The sequence below is a fragment of the Cyprinodon tularosa genome, unplaced genomic scaffold (genome assembly GCF_016077235.1).
Source record: "Cyprinodon tularosa strain WSP-4 unplaced genomic scaffold, ASM1607723v1 ctg526, whole genome shotgun sequence".
Taxonomy (NCBI): Eukaryota; Metazoa; Chordata; class Actinopteri; order Cyprinodontiformes; family Cyprinodontidae; genus Cyprinodon; species Cyprinodon tularosa.
Window position 1 is genome coordinate 1,434,352 of NW_024039259.1, and position 24,677 is coordinate 1,459,028.

Consider the following 24,677-nt stretch of genomic DNA (forward strand, 5'->3'; position numbering starts at 1 on the left):
TTTTGAAAAAAAGAAAAAAAAAAAACTTGTATCTCTTCTTCCGTTTAGCGCTTGGAGCCTCGGGAAGGCGAACTCTCATCTGTCCTACTATGACGGGTTGATCCAGCTGACCTACGTTAATGGCTCCCAGTACAACAATGCAAAACACACCCTGAGATCCACCCTCATCTCCTTCCTCTGTGATCCAGAGGCTGGACTAGGAAGCCCAGAATTCCAGGTAAATTCCCTCTTTTGTTGTTATCTTTCAAACTCTCTCTGCACGTGCTTGATTCAAATTTTTTGAACACAGGTTGAGGATAACTATACCTATAATTTCCGCTGGTACACATCCTACGCATGTCCTCAAAGGCCTCATGAATGTTTGGTGACAGATCCCATCACTCTCGACCAATATGACCTGTCCAGGTAAATGTTAGTTTGCAAAAAAGGGTCAGCTAGAAATAATTTGCCCTCCTCAACTTCCCATTGTTTTGTTTTTTTTCCTGAATCCAGCTTGTCGCGATCCACCTCATCTAAGAACTGGCTTGCAATGGATTTGACCGACACTGCGAACATAAAGAAGTACTACATCAACATATGTCAGCCCATCGTCCCGGTGCCAGGATGTGACCGGGACGCATCAGTTTGCCAGATGAAGTACATAAACGATAAGGTGTGAATTGCTCTTTTTTATTTATTTTTTCTTAACGGTAAAGAAAAATTTGCTTTTTTTGTCTAGTTTCATCAAGCTTCAGGCTGTTAACCTGGATCTAATCTGATCTTTTCTGAAATTGAATTGAAAACAAGACTAAAAATGCTCAGGGATTCCTGACTGCAAATTTGTTAAGCTTACTAGTAGTACAACAAGTGTATGTGGTCCATAATGCATACAACCTGCAGGCCTAAGAGTCAATGTCCTAGGAATAGAATAGAACAGAAAATCTCTTTATCGTCCCACAGTGGGGAAATTGTCGTGTTTACAGCAGCAAAGCAATTATAGAAGGAAAAAATGGCCACACAAATGTGGACCTTAGAAATAAGAATAACTTAATAATAAAGAGTTGAAAGATAAACAATGAAATAAGGTACAGTAAGGTGTTTTAACAATATAAATCCTGTGCACCTGGAGAATAAATAACCAAAATACAGCTAGGGAAATTTTTACAGTAATGGATATTTGAAAATAAAAGTAACATCAGAGATGTGCAAAAAGACAGGAGCATGTTATTTAAAGGAGAAGTTCGGTTTTTAACACTTTTAGCCCATTTTCTGTAGTGTCCAGGATGAAATCGAATGATCGACACCAAAATTTTGACAATTGGTCCTGTCTCTGCTTTTTGGCTCATTTAGAATCCCCCCCTGGCTGCTTCAGAATGGCTTCCATAGAGCATGTCCGATAATGTCCTTAAAACAACCTTAAACGTTCTTTTTTTAAAATATGCTACTCACCGGGTCGTCAGCGCTGTTCAATGACGTTCCAAAAAAAGTTTCGTGAAGAAAAAACGTTCCTGTAGTGTTTTATTTAGCATTTTGTAAATCCCATTGAGTTCTGTTGGAATAGTCAATATCCCTCCGGAAACGGAAATGGGGCCTGTTTACACAGTTGTAGTCTTTTCGCTTCACTCTGTGTACTCCGACGTCGAGGTGCTAACGTCTCTGTTAAACACTTTAAAAAACTCTGAAAATGGAATACGAAAGGTGGATTCTTGATTCTCGACGTCGGAGTACACAGAGTGAAGCGAAAAGACTACAACTGTGTAAACAGGCCCCATTTCCGTTTCCGGTGGCAGCGGAATATTGACTATTCCAACAGAACTCAATGGGATTTACAAAATGCTAAATAAAACACTACAGGAACGTTTTTTCTTTACGAAACTTTTTTTGGAACGTCATTGAACAGCGCTGACGACCCGGTGAGTAGCATATTTAAAAAAAAGAACGTTTAAGGTTGTTTTAAGGACATTATCAGACATGCTCTATGGAAGCCATTCTAAAGCAGCCAGGGGGTGATTCTAAATGAGCCAAAAAGCAGAGACAGGACCAATTGTCAAAATTTTGGTGTCGATCATTCGATTTCATCCTGGACACTACAGAAAATGGGCTAAAAGTGTTTAAAACCGAACTTCTCCTTTAACTGACTGAGATAGAAACTATGCAAAATCAGCATGAAAGTAACAACTTGTTGTGCATATATGTCACTTAAAATTTGCATATATGCATATGCATATATATGTATATACACTATATTGCCAAAAGTATTTGCTCACCCATCCAAATTATTGGAATCAGGTGTTCCAATCACTTCCATGGCCACAGGTGTATAAATTCAAGCACCTAGGCATGCAGACTGTTTTTACAAACATTTGTGAAAGAATGGGTCGCTCTCAGGAGCTCAGTGAATTCCAGCGTGGAACTGTGATAGGATGCCACCTGTGCAACAAATCCAGTCGTGAAATTTCCTCGCTCCTAAATATTCCACAGTCAACTGTCAGCTGTATTATAAGAAAATGGAAGTGTTTGGGAACGACAGCAACTCAGCCACGAAGAGGTAGGCCACGTAAACTGACGGAGCGGGGTCAGCGGATGCTGACGCGCATAGTGCGAAGAGGTCGCCAACTTTCTGCAGAGTCAATCACTACAGACCTCCAAACTTCATGTGGCCTTCAGATTAGCTCAAGAACAGTGCGCAGAGAGCTTCATGGAATGGGTTTCCATGGTCGAGCAGCTGCATCCAAGCCATACATCACCAAGTGCAATGCAAAGCGTCGGATGCGGTGGTGTAAAGCACGCCGCCACTGGACTCTAGAGCAGTGGAGACGCGTTCTCTGGAGTGACGAATCGCGCTTCTCCATCTGGCAATCTGATGGACGGGTCTGGGTTTGGCGGTTGCCAGGAGAACGGTACTTGTCTGACTGCATTGTGCCAAGTGTAAAGTTTGGTGGAGGGGGGATTATGGTGTGAGGTTGTTTTTCAGGAGCTGGGCTTGGCCCCTTAGTTCCAGTGAAAGGAACTCTGAATGCTTCAGCATACCAAGACATTTTGGACAATTCCATGCTCCCAACTTTGTGGGAACAGTTTGGAGCTGGCCCCTTCCTCTTCCAACATGACTGTGCACCAGTGCACAAAGCAAGGTCCATAAAGACATGGATGACAGAGTCTGGTGTGGATGAACTTGACTGGCCTGCACAGAGTCCTGACCTCAACCCGATAGAACACCTTTGGGATGAATTAGAGCGGAGACTGAGAGCCAGGCCTTCTCGTCCAACATCAGTGTGCGACCTCACAAATGCGCTTCTGGAAGAATGGTCAAAAATTCCCATAAACACACTCCTAAACCTTGTGGACAGCCTTCCCAGAAGAGTTGAAGCTGTTCTAGCTGCAAAGGGTGGACCGACGTCATATTGAACCCTATGGATTAGGAACGGGATGTCACTTAAGCTCATATGTGAGTCAAGGCAGGTGAGCAAATACTTTTGGCAATATAGTGTATGTGTGCATGGGTGAAAACTTAAATAATTGTATGAAAACAAAAACAAAAAAATCCAGACCCTTCCCCTTTAAAACTCTGTCCAGTTTAATGGTCTTACTTTTTTTTTTTGCAGGGCTCTACAAAGGAGGTGGTGTCGGTCAGTAACATGGGGAAGTCCAAGAGAGGTCCAATCATCGAGGGAAGGGACCGGCTGCTGCTGGAGTTCACTGATGGTTCTGTCTGCATGTCGGAGGGCCAGAAACTTACTTATACTACAATCATTCACCTGGTCTGCTCTAGAGGAGCCTCTGTAAGTTCATGCTGTCAAAAAAAACGAACCTATAAACACATTTTTCGCTGTTCAAATATAGAACATTCATTTAAATCAGCCTGAGAAAAACAAATATGAGATTTACCTGCTCATTCTAATAAAAAAAATGTGTTTATCAGCCCTTAGCATTTACTGCAGTTTCAGCCCAGATGCAAATTGATTATAATGTTATACATCAAATACTTAACTTTTCCTACTTACGTATTGATTAACCGTGTGGTCATGATCTAATATCATTTGTGAGTTGAAACAATTGTAAGGGTGGTTTAAAGGCAGTAAAGTGTAAACCAGTTATTACTTTATGCCACCTGCTGGACTGCAAATACTTAAAGCAGCAACAGAAATGTTCTGTTTTTAGTCAAACTTTTATTTATTAGAAGAATAAAAAAGTTAGTCCACAGGAACAGGGAATTGATACCTTGATTTTCTAATTATCAAAATAACTTTATTAATCCTTGGCGGGAAATTATTTTCTTGCGGTTTAACCGTTTACAGAAGAGAGTAAAATAAGATTGTAAGTACAATAGATATAATAAAATATAATATGATAAGACAGATTAAAATAAGTAAAATTACAACCCAGACAGTAAAACTGCACCCTTCCCATATTAACAATGTAAATTAAGATGTAAGGAAATCTGTATACGATGGTAAGCATCCCCGTTAGCTGGGAGGCTGCCTTTAAATCCTGGTCTGTCTTACTGCAACGCTGTAAAAGTTAAAAAAGCAAATAAAAAAAAATAAATACCTACAGAAATAAAAAAAAAAAAAGTCCAAAGAGAGCAGCTAAATATTAACTATATATTTTGGTACTGGCAGTTTTTACCACATATCTCAAAAATGTTAATATTCAATTTTAACCAAAACAAACGACTGGTTGTGGAAAATCCCAGAGTACCTGGCTGAATATCTGAGGATTCCCAGCATTGCCTGTTTAGCTTAAATAACCTATGAGACAGACCAGCCTGTTAGCAAGCTAATATCACTAGCTCCAAAAACTTAAATCACATTTTAACGGCGGCTCATAATCTTGATAAACAGTGTGCACAGATTAGGTTTTGAAGTTTACTTTATCCTCTAAAAACGTCTTAAAACTAATTTTTGTGACAATCCAATTAACAAGAAAGGACTGACTGAGTTGTCAACATTATTTCCATGTTAGAAGGGAAATCCAACCCCAGAATCTTGCTGAGGAAGCAACCAGAGCAGCTTGACAGCACAGCACTCTGCTGCTCTGAAAAATCTAAAAGAACATTTAAGTCTGCTCATTCTTAAAGTCATAGGGAAGTCATATTTAAATGTCAAACCATTCTGGCATGTATATAAATGTACTCTTTATCAGACGATATTGTCCCAAAGTTCAGAAAATTTCTACAAAAAAAAAAAATCCTGTCTTAAAATCTGTGGGGGGTTTTCATTATCTTATGCAGGTCAGTTAATTATACGTCAGCTTGTACACCTAAATTTGGCCAATCATATATCAACGGTTATCTGTCAATAAAATTTTTTCAGTCATAGCATCTTAGGGATGGACGTCTGTGTCTTCAGCAGGCGTAGAGCTAACAGAACTGGCAGCTTTGCGAGGCAAGGGCTCAAAGATGTTCGGCTGTAAGCCTTCTACACCAAACCAAGCTTCTGCCGCCCTGGCGTCCTCTTCCACAACATCTTCGTCCCCGCTTTCCTCCTCTAAATAAAAAATGTATGACAGAGGAGACTCAACCACGACCTACGACACTAAACTCTCCTCTTGCATGTTTCCTCTGTCCATAGCGTTCCTTGACAGTGTCGTTTCTAAGTCACCAATTTAGTGCTAATTGGTCCCAATGGAATTTCCCATTGGGAACCTACTTGCATTAAGTTGCTAACTGGTTAGCAAGATGCTTCCAACAAACTGGCCACAACAAAAATTGCTGCAAACCTCCCGCCACAACAATCCCGCCCCCTTCATAGACAACCAATCAAATTCGCTTTATTTGTGTAAAGCCGTGCACCACTTGGGAGAATTCAAAAATGCAACGGTTGGAACGGTCGTTTCCCTACGACTTTAATAAACTGACTACACAAATTAAGTAGTGTGGTATTCTTTATAGCTTATGACCAAAAGTACAGTAGGATATCTTTCTGAGCTCAGCCTAGTCCCATAATCAATCCCAGGGAAAGTTAAAAGGTGTTGCCTGAAATCAGGCAATAAAGCCCAAGTAAAGTATCGCCCATGTAATGGCTTGGGTACATTTTAACAGAAAGCACCTCATAATAGGAAAGTTGCTGAGCTGCTCTCCATGATAGTGTTTTTAACTATATTTTTCTGCTCTCTTTAAAGGCTATGGGCCCGCGTTTCGAGTTGAACCAGAACTGCACTGCCATCTTTGTGTGGGAGACCAAAGCTGCCTGCGCCATCCAAACCATTAAGAATGATGTAAGTTTCCACACATCCTTCTTACTGTCACATCATTTGTCAACTTTTCTACTGATGATATGATTTAAAATGATGATTTTTGGTATTTTCCAATGCTCCAGTCCTGTGAGATTGCAGATCCCGTCTCTGGTTTCAAGTACAATCTTCGGCTTTTGGCCTCTAAGGAAGGATACAACACAACTGCTAACGGCAAAGACTTCTTGGTAAAACACTCACAGTTGCAGCAATCACTTCAGATCTTTCATTTATATCACATATGTCAAAGTCAAGGCCAGCGGGCCAGATGTGGCCTCTGAATTGTTTATCCACGGCCCCCTGGATGATATTTAATTACCATTAGAACCGGCCTAGGCCACGTCGTTTGTGCGTGCTGCTGTGAGTTTGCAGGCTACCATTACATTGTAGGAAATGCATGGATAATGAGGTTGTGTTGTACACACCAGCACTACATTCCCAGGGGAAAACATGATTGTGTTTTATCTCAGGATAATTCTTGGCGGTACGCCCACTATGAAAGTAGAGGGATTGAGTAGGGAACAAAACAAAGTTAATGAATGCTAGGGGTGTAAATAATAATCATTTTGTATCGATGCATCGATCCAACAGCCGACGATCCGATGCACCGACACGTCCGCAAGAGAATCGATTCATGTTTTTTTTTTTTTTTCTCCGGTCTATTTTTATCCATTTCGTCCTGGATGTAATTCTCCTCCCGTGCTGCGGTGGCGCTAAACCTGTTCTGCCCTCCTACCTCGCTTCCTGGTTATACTCTTACACCAGTGTGTTGCAGTAAGCTTGACACAGACATTTTTAAATTATGCTCAATATTGAAGCGTGGTCTGTGCTACACACTGTGGGTCTAGATACGGCCGAGGCGGCGAGGAAGTGGGGGCGAGTTTAGTCCGACGACGGAGGGACATGAGGGCCAAAAAGAGTGGAGATCCAGGTGGAAAATAATCGAATCGTTGTGTCAGGAAATGGATACTGAATCGAATCGCCATGATGGATGTGATTTACACCCCTAGTGAATGCACTTCAGTAGTTGTTAAAAATATATCTGTTATTTGTTTGTTTTTAGCTTTCTTCCTATATGGAAAGTTTTTCAAAATTTGAAACATATCTACTGGGCCAGAAAGTAATGGGGTAAATTTGTCGTTACCAGGTTTTTCTTGTGTTTATTGTCAAGTTGGTCTTACATTTTTATTTTAAATGGGATTAAAAAGTCTTAAAACGTCTTGAATTTAACTTGCCCTATGCTGTAGGAACCCTGAATAAACATTTCACCAGTCCGGCCCTCGGCTTGTTGCAAATTAGTTTTTTTTTGGCCCTCGGTGTATTTGACTTTGACATCCCTGCTCTATATGGTTGTTTCACAATGCACCATCTCCTTATGAGTTTTTCATTATTCATCATTCATGGTGCCAGATGTTAACTTGACTCCGCCAGATGGATTTGCTCTGCATATTAATCTGGAAACCTTCTGTTGAAGTAATTTTTGGAAGGGGTGAAAATACTGGTTAGCTGATTGGCCTATGTTGGTGATAGACGGGCCAAATAAACCAGTCAGATCACCGAAGCATATGACGTACTAACAGAGCGACGACGACAACTCAACCACAAGCCAGGCTACTCTTGCCGAAGCCAGTCGGGAGAAGAGCAAAAACATCTTTTCTCTGAGAAAAGCCTCCAGAGCAGTGTTTTGCTCTTCCTTCAGTGAAGAAATACTCTGTAATTCCGATAAAAGTTGCTTGATAGCCACGCTAACGCTACTTTCATCGGCTGAAGCCGCCATGTTCTTTAGACTGAACTGTCGCGCTTCTCGTTGCGTCACACCTCAACCCGCCTCAAAGCCAACGCTGATTGGACGTTCGTTTGGTGAACGGCTCCAAATTTTCTTTAACGGAGAGTCTCCAGACTGATCTGCGAGTGAAACCTTGAAAGCTCGCGAGATCAGGATGGTCACACGAGGCTAGCCAGATGTGCCCATAGCTTCAAAATGAAAAATCTTCAGATCATTATACCCTGCAGATGAAATTTTTTAATAAGAATTACCTTTTGACAACAGATAATGATGAACCTAATATTTGGTATAAAAGTTGGTATTTAATTAAAGCTAACTGAAACTATGTAGATTTTTTTTCTTAGATTTAGAAAATAAACTGAATGCTGAAAACAAGTTAAAAAGAAATTATGCCTCCAACTGCAGGTCAACATCTGCGCAGACGCACCAAGATGCGGACAGGGGATGGGCGGCTGTGAGATAGAGAACGGGCAGGCGATAAGCCCCGTGGGGGTGGAGAAGACACTCAAGTACTCCACTGATGGTGCACTACAGCTGACGTATAAAGGAAGTCTGGATGGGAAATCAGGTACTATAAGCAAAGAATAAATACAAAACATGGATTTAAGTGCAGACAATTTTAAGATTACCTTAAAATGACAGTTAAAAAGATGTATTTGTTTTTATAAACTTTTCTTTAAGTGATTCCAGTAATTATTTGTTGCTAAAATGTTTTAATAGCAATCTGTTCATTGTGTTGCTCAGATTAAACGGTAGGAATCTGACTTAATCACATCTTAACTCCAAAATAGGCTCCATTGCTGTGCTCTATGCCCAATGAAGGGACCCTAGAAAGCAAACCTTTTTCAATAATTATGCAACATTGATGTAAACTGAAACAAAAAACCCATTTCTTTTGGTCAAGGACTGTTTGTTCCGTTTGGTTCCCTTAATTTTTCTCCCTCTGTTTTTTTTTTCTTGCTTTTTTTTTTTTTCCAGCAACCAGAGACACCTTCACCATCAACTTTGTGTGTAACCCAAAATCTCACCCTGGGTCATTAAAACTGGTGAGAGAAGACATGAGTACTCTATCCAGCCACGTTGTCCATGAAGCCCTGTTCGAGTTCTCTACAGCTCTGGCCTGCATCCCCGCTTCTGTCGACTGCAGGATCGTTGGTAGGCTCACAGACGCACTCATTCACTGTTGGTAACGAATAAAGGTTCAGTTCTAACTGCAGCAAAAATCTTAAATCATGTTTTTAGATCCCCATGGAAATGAGTATGATCTGAGCCACCTGATCCGAGACGAAGACGACAGCCCCTGGATCCCTATGGACCCGGGTGCTGGGACATCACGCAAATTCTACATAAATGTCTGCAAGCCGCTCCCAAGTCATGAAGAGTGTCCAGGTTAGGAAACATCCCCGTTTTGACTCTTTACAGCTTAAATAAAAAGTGACATTTACGACAAACGGCAGAAGATTTGGTTCCTCCCCTTCATACTTGTAGCCGTCTGTCCGATTTCTCCTCAGTGGGTCCTCTCGGAGCTTGTGGCGTGATAAATGGGAAAAGTTTCAACCTGGGTTACATACAGTCCAGCCCGCAGGTGGCAGATGAAGGCTCCATCACCATCATGTACCAGAACGGAGACAAGTGTGGCGATTCATCCACGTACTCGACACGCATCTTACTACAGTGTGCCGATAACCCGGTGAGAGCGAAAGCAGTCACATTTTTAATGTCTGGATCTGATTTTTAGTGAAAGAACTTTTTACCAAAAAATTCTGATATATATTTATCTAAATATTTATAATTTAAATACATTAGGCATGAATAAAACATCCCTGTGCAGTAATTGCTCCAATCGTGTCACAAAGCTAACCAAAACAATTGCAGCTACTCTGATATAATCATGTCTCTATTCATGACTGTTGACTTTTAGGGCTCCCCCATGTTTGACCGTCAAGATGGCTGCGAATACGTCTTTGTGTGGAGGACATCAGAGGCATGTCCGATCAAGAAGGTTAAAGGTAATAAAATGTCAGCATGCAGTCAGGATTCTGTGAATCCCAAAAAAATCCTGCGAGAGTAAAATTGTTTCTCTAACCTTTTTCTCTCAGGGGAGAACTGTCGAGTTCGTGACCCCAAGAGTGGCTATGAGTTCGACTTCAGCTCTCTGAAGGACAAGGATTTTTCCATCCCCAGTGACAAGTACACCTACCACCTGTCAGTCTGCAGCGCGCTGCAGAAAGATGTCTGCCCACACAAAGGCACAGAACCTGTGTCTTCCTGCCAGGTGTCTGGAAGCACTCACAAGACTGCCGGTGAGGAGATGCAGACGCATCAAAAACGGCAGAATCATCCTTTCTTTTGTCCTTTGTGTAGAACTGTTCCCTCCCACCTTTTAGATCTAATTGTGTGTGTTTGTGTGCATGCAGGATTGTCAAACCAGATACTGAATTATGTCGGGGATCAGATCATCCTGAACTACACCAGTGGAGACACCTGTCATAGAATCTATCAAAGATCCACGGTCATCAGCTTCTCTTGCCACCCTGACAAACATCCTGTAAGTCTCACCTGGTTCGCAGTTCATTTTGCCTCACTTCAGTCGACCATGTTGAATTTTCTGTCCATTTATATATTTGAAGTGTGGTTTATTTACTTAAAAACCAAGTTAAATTAGAGTGTAAGGTCACTGTTTTTCGTTCTTCAGGGAGTACCAGAGTTCATTAAGGAGACTCCTGATTGTACCTACCTGTTCAACTGGCCCACTGCCCTGGCTTGCATCCCAGCCAAAGCTACCAGCTGTTCCTACAAGTAAACATGCATACAACTTTGTTTTTTTATCTCAAGTGTCCTTCTCCTATGAATACAAATGTTGAAAATCAGTCGAGCACCAACAGTTATTGTTTTATTATCTGTACTTTTGTTTGCTTTTCAGAATTTTGTCTGTCCAGGGCTAGACTTTAAAACAAACTAGCATAATAGTATTATAATATAATTTAACTTTGTTAATCGCACACTGGAGAAATTTACCCCTGCATTTGACCTATCCACTTGGGAGGCAGTGTGGGGGTTAAGGGTCTTGCTCAGAGGCCCAGAGTGCAGGCTGTGGGGATCGAACCAGATACTTGCAACCTTCTCAGAGCACAAGTGCACTGCTCACCTGCATAGGTCTGCATACCTATAATAACTTTTCATTAAAGGTATTGTGGGGGATTTTTTAAAAGACCCGCCCTCTCCACTTTAAAAAGAAAAAGGCGCGTGCAAGAGCGTGCACAAGCCCATTTCTGCTTGTGCAAGCCTGTTTAAAATGTTCTGTTGTCACAGTTTATACAAGCTTACAGTGTCCTCACACAGCTGGGACTATGTGGTGGACTTTATAACAAACTGACCGCTCAGACACATGATCACAGTGCCTGCGCCATCTCTGTTATTAGTCGCCGATGTCGGCTAGCGGTAGCCTATGGCGACAGCAGGTCGCTATGACAGCTAATCCCATAATACTTTGCTAGGAGAGCTCTCCTCGCAAAGGATTCCAGGATTAACCTGACTCCGCCAGATGGATTTACTCCGCATATCCATCTGGAAACCTTCCGTTGAAGTAATTTTGGGAAGGGGCGAAAATACTGGTTAGCTGATTGGCCTATGTTGGTGATAGACGGGCCAAATAAACCAATCAGAACAACGAAGCATATGACGTACTAACAGAGCGACGACAAAAACACAACCACAAGCCAGGCTACTCTTGCCGAAACCAGTCGGGAGAAGAGCAAAAATATCTTTTCCTCTGAGAAAAGCCTCCAGAGCAGTGTTTTGCTATTCTTTCAGTGAAGAAATACTCTGTAATTCCGATAAAACTTGCTCGTTAGCCACGCTAACGCTAGTTTCATCGGCTGAAGCCGCCATGTTCTTTAGACTGAAATGTCGCGCTTCTCGTTGCGTCACACCTCAACCTGCCTCAAAGCCAACGCTGATTGGACGTTCGTTTGGTGAACGGATCCAAATTTTCTTCAATGGAGAGTCTCCAGACTGATCTGCGAGTGAAACCTTAAAAGCTCACGAGTTCAGGATGGTCTCACAAGGCTATTCCAGGATATATCTGCCTCTTCTGAGGCCTTTCTTTTCTTCTCATACACTTAGACACTTTTCCTCTTACGACCCTCGGCCATTTTCAAACAGCTGCGGTGAGAAAGGTGAGCTTCAATGACCATCTGAATCCATAGCTCACCACAGATATGCGGCTGAAAGTGCGCATGTGCAGAAAAAGAGTAATTGCGTAAATGTGTCACCAGAATGATTGACAATTAGAACGACCACTTATTAAGATTATCCGCCCGGAAATAAAAGATTGTCCTCTATACTTTTAAGATCCGACTTGGAGTTGACATATTGATGTTGAATTGTGATTGATGTGCCCGCCGTAAAGTTGCCTACAGAGGCAAAATTTAAATCAAGTAAAATACTTCAGTTAGGGTCTTTCTAAACCCTTCAGGTCCAGATATTCTAATCCAGAGCTAAAGTTAGTTGATCCCGAAATGCTAAATTCACTACTTTGTCTCTGTCTTTAGCGACGGCCGGGGCCACTCCTATGACCTCTCTCCTCTGACTTTGGACTCTCAAAACTGGGAGGTAGAGATCTCGACTCAAACCACGGGGAAAAGGTTTTACATAAATGTCTGCAGGTCTCTGGTTCAGCAGGGAGGTCAGTGCTCATTTTTATGCAATTAATGTTCCCTAAAAAACTGAGAATCAAACATTTATAGTCTGTTCCTCATCCCACAGGTTCTTGGAAGTGTCCCTCTAATGCAGCTTCCTGCGTGAAGGATGGGGATGAATATGTGAGCCTGGGGCAGCTGACATCCAGCCCTGAACTGGACGGAGACGTTCTGAAGCTACAGTATACCAGCGGCCATCCCTGCCCGAACAGGAGCGTTAACCGGAGCAGCATCATCCGCCTCAAGTGTGACAAAGATAAAGTGGTGAGAGAAACTGCAGCCGAACCCACATTAGTAACAGGATGAGCAGAAATGTTGCTCTGTTCAGACACTAACTGCAGCAGTTTGGCATTAACAGATCCAAAGGGGCTCCTTTTATATTCCCTCATGGTTCTATACCCCTGAGTCCCAGTATGTTGCAGTCAATCTACCAAAAAAAGTTAAAAACAAAACCACTGGATTTGTTATTCCAAGTTTTAAGACCGTCCAGAAAGCTTTGACAATTCAAATTGTCTGGAGTAGTGTGGACTACAGTAGTGTGGATGGATTTTGAATTGAGAAAGCTCTCTGTATGGGAGATAAAACCTCTTCAAACTTGGAGTAAAAAGTCCAGTGGTTTAGTTTTTAACTTTTTATTTGAATGACTACGACCTGGATGACTGAGAATCCTCCCCAGCATCCAGTCAACATTCTAATACCTGCCCAATTTCTTACCAATACACACACTAGGGTTTAATGCTCACAGATATTTGTCCGTGCAAATTAAAGCTTAATATTTAAGTACATTTTTGTTTTTTGTCGTTTTGGTTTCGTTTTATAATGCCTTTATAATGAGCATTAAAAATATTGGATTTTACTCTTGTGTCCCCCTCAGGATTCCAGACCCACTCTGATCTCTGAGATAGAGGACTGCGTGTACACGTTCCTGTGGTTAACAGCTGCTGCTTGCCCTCTAAACACCAGCCAGCACGACGGGTGCAGAGTCACCAACCCTGCCACAGGTCCGACACCCGCTAGTGCTCCAGATCTGAACACCAGGACTGTAACTCAGTAATGATGCATGATTGTGTGATGTTACGGAGCCCCTAAAGGGACATGGAGGGCTAAAAATAAACTTTTGCGGGATCTCGCAAAAGTATTGCGAGATCTCGCAAAAGTATTGCGGGATCTCGCAAAAGTATTGCGAGATCTCGCAAAAGTATTGCGGGATCCTGCAAAAGTATTGCGGGATCCTGCAAAAGTATTGCGGGATCTCGCTAAAGTATTGCGGGATCTCGCAAAAGTATTGCGAGATCTCGCAAAAGTATTGCGGGATCTCGCAAAAGTATTGCGGGATCCTGCAAAAGTATTGCGGGATCTCGCTAAAGTATTGCGGGATCTCGCTAAAGTATTGCGGGATCTCGCTAAAGTATTGCGGGATCTCGCTAAAGTATTGCGGGATCTCGCAAAAAATAAACTTTTGCGAGATCCCGCAATACTTTTGCAAGATCCCGCAAAAGTATTACAGGATCTCGCAAAAGTATTGCGGGATCTCGCAAAAGTATTGCGAGATCTCGCAAAAGTATTGCGGGATCCTGCAAAAGTATTGCGGGATCCTGCAAAAGTATTGCGGGATCTCGCTAAAGTATTGCGGGATCTCGCAAAAGTATTGCGAGATCTCGCAAAAGTATTGCGGGATCTCGCAAAAGTATTGCGAGATCTCGCAAAAGTATTGCGGGATCTCGCAAAAGTATTGCGGGATCCTGCAAAAGTATTGCGGGATCTCGCTAAAGTATTGCGGGATCTCGCTAAAGTATTGCGGGATCTCGCTAAAGTATTGCGGGATCTCGCTAAAGTATTGCGGGATCTCGCTAAAGTATTGCGGGATCTCGCTAAAGTATTGCGGGATCTCGCAAAAAATAAACTTTTGCGAGATCCCGCAATACTTTTGCAAGATCCCGCAAAAGTATTACAGGATCTCGCAAAAGTATTACAGGATCTCGCAAAAGTATTGTGGGATCTCGCAAAAGTTCTTTTTTTCCCCTCCGGGGCTCCGTATGATGTGTTGCTAATGTTTGTAAAGTTCTGAAATTATGTCACATCACACCGATGCACTTATTCATGCAAAAGGCACTCCAACTAAATAGAGTACCTATATGCTACACAGAGATTCAGTCGCCTGAATTATGGGTTTTCTTAGCTGTAAAATTTGATCCTCCAAACAAACAGAAATAAATGATCTGGATATATCAATCTGGTTGCTTTGAATTTATATGAAAAAAATTGCTTCAACTTTTTAAGTGAATTTAGTCAACTTTTCAACAACGTTTAAGGTTGCTGAGCTTTGTCTAAAACTTTATTCCTGAAGTTTTCCTATTTTGATGGGGTTTTTTTCCCTCCCTCAGGTCACTTATTTGATCTGAACCCTTTGAAGACAGCTGAAGATTACGTGGTTTATGATCACAACAACAGAAAGAAGATGTTTCGCTTAAACATCTGTGGAAAAGTGACCAACTCTGGATGCAGTTCAGAATCAGGTAGGTGAATTCCCACAACCCATCCGGGGTTTTTTTAATACAGAAAAAGCTCAGCACTGGATCAGCAGTGGCTGATCAAAGAGGTAAAGATTTACAACCAATTTAAACCAGTGAGCAAAGAAGCAATGTTATATATTAAAAATCTAGTCTGTGTTCCTCAGCTCAGGTGTTCCAGTGTCTCTGTTAGTGTTCAGTCAAAGTCTAACCAGTCAGAGATTCCCTGCAGGTTTCTCTTCATTACCATTTTGTCCATCTTAAATATACAGATGGTTTATAAAGCACTGAAGTCCTGCGTCATCAGTGTATGGAAAGTACATAACAGAGCATCCAACCCCTCTGAAATTATTACCCACTCTTCTACCAGATACACAACCTTGCAGATTGAATTAGTTTACTATAATCTTGAAATTCTTTGAAATGTTTAAACAGTGTCTAACCTTTGATTGTCTCGGTTGGTTAAAAACACAAACAAATGAATGGCAAAGAAAAAAAAAAACAATTCCTGAAAATTATAAATCTGCATCAAAGGCTCAGTTTGTACCAGAATAACTGATATTTATATACATTTGCATGTTTATTCCAGCTGTATGCATTAAGGAGGGAAATACTGCGGTGAGCGGTGGTGAATTGAGCACCGAGCTGTCGTACAGAGATCGTGTGTTGGAGCTGACATATGACGGAGGAAGCCCCTGCTCTGCAAACCCCAACCTGAAACACAAAACCATCATCCACTTTATCTGCAGGTACATTTCCTTTTTACTGGTCTGAAGCGTTATGTTTGTCATCCTGTTGGTTTTTTTCTTCGTAAAGTTTTGTTTTTCTGTCTAAATCACGGGCCTGCAACCAGGGTTCCCGCGGGTCCTTAAGAAGTCTTAAAAGGCATTGAATTCTTCAAAATAAAACTAAGGCCTTAATTGGTATTAAAATGTCTTAAATCAGTCTTTCGTAGGTCTTAATTTTTAAAACATCATAAATAGGATTATTTTTATTATGATTTACTTTTGTAATCTAAATAAAACGTTAAAATTGACCTTTTTTTTTTTTTTTTATAATGGCTTGCCATTATTGGTTCCGTCCCGATAGCGGAACCAATAAAAGCGTTGTTGCAGCCGGGACATTTGGGAGATGCACCATTAACTTTTTGTCTGGAAAATATGAGCAAGTGTAAATGTAACGAAAATTGGCTCCAGCCAAGAGTTTTCTCCATGGCTAAAACCAGGGAACATACATGAGGCTCAGTGGATTTTGTGCAAGAAGTCATTCAAGCTCAGAACGATGGGAATTAAGGCAGTGGAGTCGCACATGCGAAGCACGAAACACAAAGCGTCAAAATCGAGTTTCCGAGAAACAGCCGGTATTTCTCAGTTTAGTTCCACCCTTGTCTCTGCAACGCCTCCACTTATCACCAAATCAAACATACTAAGAAAACCATACAAAGAAAAATAGCTGCAAAAAAGACTTAGCACTGGTTATGTTGTGGCTTTAAAACTGATTTGTTTTGTTCCCTGCTAAAACAAAGTTTGTGAATTCAGTTAAATAATTGTTAAAATATATCTGTCATTTGTGTGTTTTTAGCTTTCTTCCTGTATGGGAAGCTTTTCAAAATTTGAAACATTAGTGCAGTGGTTTATGTTAAAATAAACCTTTGGGTTAAGTTGTCGCAAGCGGGTTTTTCTTGTGTTTCTTGTCAATTTGGTCTTAAATTTTTTTTCAAGTGGCATTAAAAATTCTTGAATTTAACTTGCCTTATGCGGTAGGAACCCTGTGCAACTCCAACTGTCCAAGAATCTCTTCTCCATGATCAAGTTAATGATTTGGTATTAGTTAACTTTTCTGTCATGCAAGAGAGATAATTCAGTGTGGGTAGTGTGGGTGCTTCCAAATGCTGTTGGAAAGTAGCACCCGAGGACTGAATTTACAGACCCCTGGTCTGGATTAAACTTGAAACTTAAAGCCTGAGCTTACCTAGATTATTCAGTTTTTGAGAATATGCACTTTGTGAAATATAAAAGCTTCCACACAGCAGCTGTAAGACTTTATAACTTTACAATTCTGAATATGACCGGACTTTTTAATAAAGAATAATAACTAGAACTGTGAAGGGACCAGATCTTGACACGGCACATAAAATAAAATCTTTAATAAGTCACTTTTGATAGCTTTAATAAAGATTTCCATCAAATGTTCCTTTTTTAAACACACCTATGGGATTTTTTTGTTTGTTTTTACAGGCCTTCTTCCATGAGCTCCATCCCTGAGGAGCCGGTCCTTGTTGCTTCGAATGCTGAGACTTGCACACACTTCTTCTCCGTCCACACACCGCTGGTCTGCGAACAAGCAGTAGGTGTTAGGTTTGAGTTTATTTGCATGTTTACAGTCCACTTTATAAAGAAACAACAACCAGTAGATTGTTTATTAGACAAATGAATTACACAATGTTTAAAGGCATACTATGCAACATTTTGCAGTTAATTAATGTGTTCCATAACGTTTTGGATGATTAAATGAGTCATTTCAGGTCGAACAAAGGTTTTCTCGGCCGCCCTGGTGGTCTGTAGGGGAAATACCGTACTTGCAATTGCAGGAGCCCTCGGCCCGCACCCACAGGCTCAGAAGTCTCGCGCATCGCGAGAGTCGGTCTTGCTTTACGGCGAGAACTGCTACACGCCCCCAGTGACAGGCATGCTTGTTGCTAGCGCAGTGGCGATATTTGTGCAGTTATCATGGCGGAACCAGTGAGAAAACAGCGAAAGCCAATGTCGGAAACATGCTAAATTTTCAAACTCGAAAATTGCAACAAAATAGTCACTTACCGCAGTAGACATGGTGATTCGTTGCGTTCGCCTGTCTGCTAAGCTCAAAACAACCGCGCCTGGCTTGACGGAGAAACCAGGAGAACAGCTGAGCATATTTACAACAGTGCACTTTTACTTTCGCCCTCTGGGGGGAGCCTCGCTGGAAAATCAACACCGGTTGCATAGTATACCTTTAAGCCTAATCTGGCAACAAAAAGCCTTAAAATTGAAAACACTTGTCAGGAGCCAGCAACATTAGAAACCTTTATTGCAGTAATTGTGATTGCACAGTTCTGTTGTTTTATAAACACGTTTTGTTATTAATGTTCAGTGATATTTGTGAGATCACACAACTATTATTATAGTTTAACTCTTATTTTTATATTTATTTCCATTATTAGGTAACCTGTTCGGTCCAGAATGGCTCTGCTCTAATAGATCTGACGCCTCTCATTCATGTCAATGAGTGCACTTTTACTTTCGCCCTCTGGGGGGAGCCTCGCTGGAAAATCAACACCGGTTGCATAGTATACCTTTAAGCCTAATCTGGCAACAAAAAGCCTTAAAATTGAAAACACTTGTCAGGAGCCAGCAACATTAGAAACCTTTATTGCAGTAATTGTGATTGCACAGTTCTGTTGTTTTATAAACACGTTTTGTTATTAATGTTCAGTGATATTTGTGAGATCACACAACTATTATTATAGTTTAACTCTTATTTTTATATTTATTTCCATTATTAGGTAACCTGTTCGGTCCAGAATGGCTCTGCTCTAATAGATCTGACGCCTCTCATTCATGTCAATGGATTCTACTCAGCAGCAGGTTGGTGGGATTGTGGCTTTCTGCACAAGCCAATCACAAACACAGTTAATATTTAACAGATTCTAGTTTAATTTAATTTGGTTTTTATGCCACACTCGTATAACCTGCTCCTCTTCTGTTTCCATCCTCTCAGATGTTGCTATCAACCCATATGAATCTCCAGATTTTTACATTAACGTCTGTGAGCCTTTGAACCCCATCCCAGACGTCTCCTGCCCACCTGGAGCCGCAGTGTGTATGGACCCTGATAATGAACCACCTGTGGTGAGAAAACGTGGACATGATCACCCGAAAAATGTCAACTAAGCAGAAGTGCTTAATGCTGACAAAACTTACCATAAACACTAGAAAGTGTCAGACAGAAGAGGCTCTTTAAAAGATTCAATAAGAATCTTGTTGAGCTGCACAGGGGGCCAGTAGATAGCACTGTTGCCTTGCAGCAAGAAGATTCCAGGTTCGATTCCCGGCCTGGGGGCTTTCCCTCTGTGGCGGCCTGCCACAGCCTTTATGGCAGAATAGATTTGACTTTCCTTTTATTTCAATCAAATGTGTTAATATTCTTTTAAAAGATAATAGATTTTTATTGTTATGATAAGGAACTGTGTGTACCTCTGTCTGTATTTATTAGAAATAAGATGGTTGATACATTTTATGTTGTATTTTAGAAATGTATTTTTAAAATTTTCTTTTATTCTCCATTCAAGGATATTGGACGGACCACCTCTGGGCCACAGATCAACAGTATGACAGGCAAAGTGTTCATCACCTACCAAAGCTCCACCCAGTGTCCATCTGACCCTCAGCAGAACTACAGTTCAACCATTATCTTTACCTGCCAGAAAGGCCTGGAGCTGGTCAGTCTGCACCCGTTGATTAGACATAATCCCATCCTGTCTTTGACTCTAACTGTTGCTTTCATGCGTTTTCCAGGGTTCCCCTCAGATGCTGGGGCTGCAGGGTTGTGTTTTCCTGTTTGAGTGGGCGACTCCTATCGTCTGCCCAGATTCCACCCAAACCAGCGGCTGCCAACTCAGAGACTCGCAGCTCGATTATACGTTTGATCTTAAATCCCTTTCTGGTGAAGTCCAGGTGCGCAGCAGGAGTCTGACATTCTGACTTCCATCTGCCTTGATTTAGAAATGAATACCTACTTATTTAAACTCTTTTTTTTTTTTTTTTTTTTTTTTTTTTGTCCTGAATGTTTTTATCTTTGATTTGTTAGGTGAAATCGAGCTCTGGCATGTATCACATCAACATCTGTGGCTCTGTGGCAGAGAAAGGCTGTATGCAGAGTGCGGTTTGCCAGGTGCCTAGTTCTGGTTCAGGGAAGCCCGCTGCATCGTATGGTATGAGTAAAGCCATGAAGATGGACTTCAAACATGAAGAGCAAGCAGTGCTGATGCAGTACGGAGGAGGAGATCCCTGCCCACCAGGTAGAGAGCGGCTTTTTACTTCACACCAAGTTCTGCCCTTCATAGTACAAAACTCTTAGAAAAGAAGCTTGAAATGTTGGAATAGTACGGAGCCCCTAAAGGGACATGGAGGGGAAAAAAGAACTTTTGGGAGATCCCGCAATAGTTTTGGGAGATCCCGCAATAGTTTTGCGAGATCCCGCAATACTTTTACAGGATCTTGCAATAGTTTTGCGAGATCCCGCAATACTTTTGCGAGAACCCACAATACTTTTGCAGGATCTCGCAATAGTTTTGGGAGATCCCGCAATAGTTTTGCGAGATCTTGGAAAAGTATTGTGGGATCTCCCAAGAGTTAATTTTTTTACGAGATCCCACAATACTTTTACGAGATCCCGCAATAGTTTTGCGAGATCCCGCAATACTTTTACAGGATCTCGCAATAGTTTTGCGAGATCCCGCAATACTTTTGCGAGAACCCACAATACTTTTGCAGGATCTCGCAATAGTTTTGCGAGATCCCGCAATAGTTTTCCGAGATCCTGCAGTAGTTTTGCAAGATCCTGCAATAGTTTTGCGAGATCTCGCAATAGTTCTGCGAGATCTCGCAAAAGTATTGCGGGATCTCCCAAAAGTTAATTTTTTTGCGAGATCCCGCAATACTTTGGGAGATCCCGCAATAGTTTTGGGAGATCTCGCAAAACTATTGCGGGATCTCGCAAAACTATTGCAGGATCTCGCAAAAGTATTGCGAGATTCTGCAAAAGTATTGTGGGATTTCGCAAAAAAATAAACTTTTGCGAGATCCCGCAATAGTTTATTTTTCTATTATTATTTTCGGGATCTCGCAAAAGTTTGTTTTTTGTGAAATCTCGCAAAAGTATTGCGGAATCTCGCAAAAGGATTGCGGGATCTCGCAAAAGTTTATTTTTTCCCTCCATGTCCCTTTAGGGGCTCCGTAGAATAGTGAAAAAAAAAATGTGGTACTGCTATAAAACAAAAACACTAGACCTAGATCCAGTATCATAAAAGCAATTAAACTGCAGAGCATGATCATTACTGTAGCAAATAATTTTATTAGACATTCATTAAAATGACAAAAACCAGTTAAAGAAGCGGGATTTGTGTGTTTTAGCGACAGACAAGAGCGAGATGTGCGTGTTCCCGTTCACCTTCATGAAGAAGAGGTATAACGAATGCACCACAGACGGAAGGACGGATGGTTTGAAGTGGTGCGCCACAACTTCCAGCTATGACAGTGACAAAAAATGGGGATTCTGCGTTGAAGGTGAGACTTTGTTAGCCTCTGGAAACCAGTGTTTCCAAGTCTGCATCACATTTGATACGAGTAGAGATTAAATGGAGCCTGAGAAAAACCTCAACTCGACTTAAAATGCTGAATCCTGTAGAATCCTCTGAAACCATTGAACACCTTATTAAACTTAAATTAATCAGTAATATAAAGCATTGTTATAACCACAAACTTTAGGTGTAAAATTTGAATGCAACTTCTTTAACTCTTAATTTCCCTAAAAACTATCCAGTACAACCTATTCTCTTTATACGTCTCCTAGTGAATAATAATAATTATTATTGCACTTCATTGATCTCACATTGAAGACATTTACCTCTGCATTCTGACCCATCCCCTCGCGAAAGCAGTGGGCTGCCATTGTCCGCCAACACTCCCCTAGGAGGGAGGGCACCTTTATGTTCTGTAAAACCCCCACAGGTGTTAGAAAACACGAGAAAGCATCTGGAAGACTAAACTTACTGCCAGAACATCAGTCGCATGCTTTTCAGTCGCACCTTTTCTTCCAAGGCGTTAAAGGTTTTTGTTTTAAAGAGACGTTAAGGCGTCTCAAATGTAAAATGTTCCCATTTTCATTCTCATTTTTCAGGTTCTGCGAAGCGTCAGTCCTCCATCCTCTTCAGATGCAACCACACTGTAGGCCACGGCAAACCGGAACTGCTCTCTGAGACCGCCGGCTGTTTGACCGAGTTTGAGTGGTACACCAGCACCGTTTGCCCCCCGAGGAAGATGGAGTGTAAGCTGATAAGGAAGCATCAGATGTTTGATCTTCGATCGCTGTCGTCCCTCACCGAGCCGTGGAATTTCAGCCACAAAGGATATTCGTACGTTTTTTTTGGTTTAGTCTTCTTGACGTTTGTATTTAAACATTGAAGCGAGAATCCCATCAATATTTAACCCCTTGGATTCCTTCCCTCAGGTATTATGTCAACTTGTGTCAGGGGATCAACAGTAAGCCTCTTAGCTGTCCAAAGGGGGCGGCAGTGTGCCGACGCACCGCAGCTGGACAGACTCAGTCACTGGGTCAGGTTTACACCCAGAAAATGATCTACGCAGGTAGGCATCTTTTCCTGCTGTCTGGTTGATAAAGTCCATATTTCTACTTCTTCAGAACCAGCAGCTGCTGATCAGGAAAAGTTTTCCTCATTAGAAACGTTTCGACATTTCTGTTTTGTTCCAAATGAAATGCTTCCTCATTGAGAAGGTTTTTGTTCCTGCACAGATGAAAAGATTTTGGTCAGCTATTCAGTAGGGGATGATGTCTGTGGTAACAGGATGAAGGCCAAAACGGTCATCCAGCTGAGCTGTGGCACCACTGTGGGAAACCCTTCGTTCTTAAGGTAAAACATACAAACAGCTTTAAAAAAAAATCTATTAAATGTGAGAAATGTCGCTGTTGTTGCCTCTAATGCTGCGTTCACACCGGGGGCAGCAAAAGCAGCAAAATCGCGTCTGCTGCTTCATTTTTGCTGCTTGTACCAGTGAATTCTGACGCGCGTCTGAAGCAGCTTTGCTGCTCTCGCTGCGCGGTCCAAAAGTGTGTCTGACGCGCGTTGGGCGGAGCTTCACTATCCTTTCTCTGCCTTGCAGCTATATTTGCTGTGATCAATGGGAATAAAGTAGTTTTAATATGTTTTTAAGTGAGAAAATACACCTGAAAACTTCCTCAGTGGAGTCAGTTCATCCAGATTACAATCCTGCCTCCCAATATTATTTTTGTCGGAGCCGCTCAGACCCCCACATACCAGCGGTGCGCCGACAGAAGGAATCCATTCATCAGCAGCCTCTGGCCAGGTCGCCTCCTCGCGGTTTACCGCTGTGGCTGGTAGGTGTTTTTCATCTAAATAATCCGATCTGCAGGCACCAGAATAATAAAAGCGAACATATTCTGCCGGCAGATGTATATATTTTAAGTTAATTATGCTTTAATAAACTGTTTAAGAGAAGTGATCAGAGCAGTCTGTGTCATCAGCGCTGTGTCTCTCTCCCAGCCAGCTCCCAGATCAGCTTCTCTGATTGGTTGACGCGGCGCGTCGAGCAGCAAAAATTCAATTTTTCCATCTCGAGCAGCAGCGCGTTTGCGGCGCGTCGCGCGCGTCAGATGCCAAAACGCGCCCGACGCGCTGCTTCGGCTGCTCGAAACGCGCCGCGGGACATTTTGCTGCGCCTTGACGCGCGTCAACCATTGACTTTGCATGTAAACTCGCTGCTTCTGTCGCGCCAGCTGCCCCCGGTGTGAACGCAGCATAAAGGGAGGAGGTTATTGTTTGGAAAAGAGAAGGAATACATTTGGTCAAAGTCATTAAGTTTGGATAACTCTGGGATTTAAGTTCAGTTTTCCAGATCAGTAAAAAAAGAGCTGAAAATCTGAAAAACATTTCTTTTCTTCCTCCTTTGTTCTCTTACTGTCTTTTCTTAACATTTATTCACATCTTCCTTCTGTCGCCTTTCTTCTTGTTTCCAGATTTTAATCTTAAAGCGCTCCCGCTGTAAAATTAGTACTAAACAGCTGTAAAAAGATGGGTTTAGAAAAGTTGCATAGGACCTTTTCAAAAAGACCTTTCATGTCGTCATATGTAATCGGAATTTAGTTGAGGATTGCCCACAAATTCGGTAATGACTCATCATGGTGTTAGTAAGGAGATGCTTGTTATTCCTTCTGATGGTTTTTCATCATGTCTGAATTGTTGTCTGTTAAAGTGATTGTCTGAAAACTGCTGACAAGGGTGATCTTTTTAATTTATTTTTTTCCACTGTGTTTGAAACAGGGAGGATCCTGCGTCCTGCGAATTTGTGATTAAATGGGAAACAAACTTGGCTTGTGCCTCGAAGCAGCAGGAGCTGCAGATGGTAGACGGGACGCTAAAGGTACCAGATACCGGAAACAGCCTGAATCTGGGAGAGCTCTACAACAGGTAGCTTTCTAAATCCTTCTCTCATTAGCAGTACTGATAAAGAATGTAGTTCTTATATTTTATTAAAGACAGAATTTACTCTGGGCTCAGAGTTGAAGTCTTACTTAACTAGCAGCTTTATTTACTAGGAATTAACTAGGGGTGTAAATCACATCCATCATGGCGATTCGATTCAGTATCGATTTCCTGACCCAACGATTCGATTA

General features: G+C 41.7%; 1 protein-coding gene across 1 annotated transcript in view; it reads left to right on the forward strand.

Annotated features, from left to right (window-relative positions):
* Positions 1-24,471, forward strand: part of LOC119795888 (cation-independent mannose-6-phosphate receptor-like) — a gene marked incomplete at its 3' end in the record, with an annotated part of 66,724 nt that extends 42,253 nt beyond the window's left edge. Inside the window, exons 16-45 of the mRNA XM_038304125.1 lie at positions 49-217; positions 290-405; positions 493-652; positions 3,582-3,758; positions 6,100-6,195; positions 6,297-6,398; positions 8,402-8,564; positions 8,975-9,151; positions 9,239-9,385; positions 9,508-9,686; positions 9,918-10,005; positions 10,096-10,299; positions 10,414-10,544; positions 10,692-10,795; positions 12,550-12,683; positions 12,764-12,960; positions 13,571-13,697; positions 15,081-15,212; positions 15,796-15,955; positions 17,444-17,552; positions 18,751-18,832; positions 18,966-19,096; positions 19,537-19,686; positions 19,763-19,921; positions 20,055-20,265; positions 21,380-21,532; positions 22,146-22,380; positions 22,476-22,612; positions 22,779-22,896; positions 24,325-24,471. Coding sequence (XP_038160053.1) covers positions 49-217; positions 290-405; positions 493-652; positions 3,582-3,758; positions 6,100-6,195; positions 6,297-6,398; positions 8,402-8,564; positions 8,975-9,151; positions 9,239-9,385; positions 9,508-9,686; positions 9,918-10,005; positions 10,096-10,299; positions 10,414-10,544; positions 10,692-10,795; positions 12,550-12,683; positions 12,764-12,960; positions 13,571-13,697; positions 15,081-15,212; positions 15,796-15,955; positions 17,444-17,552; positions 18,751-18,832; positions 18,966-19,096; positions 19,537-19,686; positions 19,763-19,921; positions 20,055-20,265; positions 21,380-21,532; positions 22,146-22,380; positions 22,476-22,612; positions 22,779-22,896; positions 24,325-24,471 — 4,395 coding nt within the window. The remainder of the gene's footprint in view (positions 1-48; positions 218-289; positions 406-492; positions 653-3,581; positions 3,759-6,099; positions 6,196-6,296; positions 6,399-8,401; positions 8,565-8,974; positions 9,152-9,238; positions 9,386-9,507; positions 9,687-9,917; positions 10,006-10,095; positions 10,300-10,413; positions 10,545-10,691; positions 10,796-12,549; positions 12,684-12,763; positions 12,961-13,570; positions 13,698-15,080; positions 15,213-15,795; positions 15,956-17,443; positions 17,553-18,750; positions 18,833-18,965; positions 19,097-19,536; positions 19,687-19,762; positions 19,922-20,054; positions 20,266-21,379; positions 21,533-22,145; positions 22,381-22,475; positions 22,613-22,778; positions 22,897-24,324) is intronic.
* Positions 24,472-24,677: the final 206 nt, after the last annotated feature.